At 47.6% G+C, this 231-nt stretch overlaps 1 protein-coding gene across 1 annotated transcript; it reads right to left on the reverse strand.

The window, feature by feature from the left end:
• Positions 1–7: 7 nt before the first annotated feature.
• LOC104775691 (cyclin-dependent protein kinase inhibitor SMR3) lies at positions 8–228 on the reverse strand (the record flags this gene model as incomplete). Its single annotated transcript, XM_010499632.1, has 1 exon — positions 8–228. A coding segment is annotated over one exon (219 nt), but the record flags the coding sequence as incomplete, so codon positions are not given.
• Between the last annotated feature and the right edge of the window lie 3 nt (positions 229–231).

The following is a 231-nucleotide window of genomic DNA, read 5'->3' on the forward strand; positions in this document are numbered from 1 at the left end:
TCTTGTTCTTTATTGTTTCCGTGACTTCTTGATCCTACGGTCCAAATCCTCGAAGAACATCTCGATCTCACGGCTCAGATCAATCGGTATACGGTTAACGACATTAACCGGCGTTAATTTTCGTTTCGTACCAGAAGACCGGTTCGGTTTAGGTTTTCTCGGAGCCGGTGGGCATAACGTATACGTCACCTCCGGAATCTTGTGATCGGACGATGTTGGAGTCTTGCACCC

Source organism: Camelina sativa, unplaced genomic scaffold, assembly GCF_000633955.1.
Source record: "Camelina sativa cultivar DH55 unplaced genomic scaffold, Cs unpScaffold29253, whole genome shotgun sequence".
In the NCBI taxonomy this organism is placed as follows: Eukaryota; Viridiplantae; Streptophyta; class Magnoliopsida; order Brassicales; family Brassicaceae; genus Camelina; species Camelina sativa.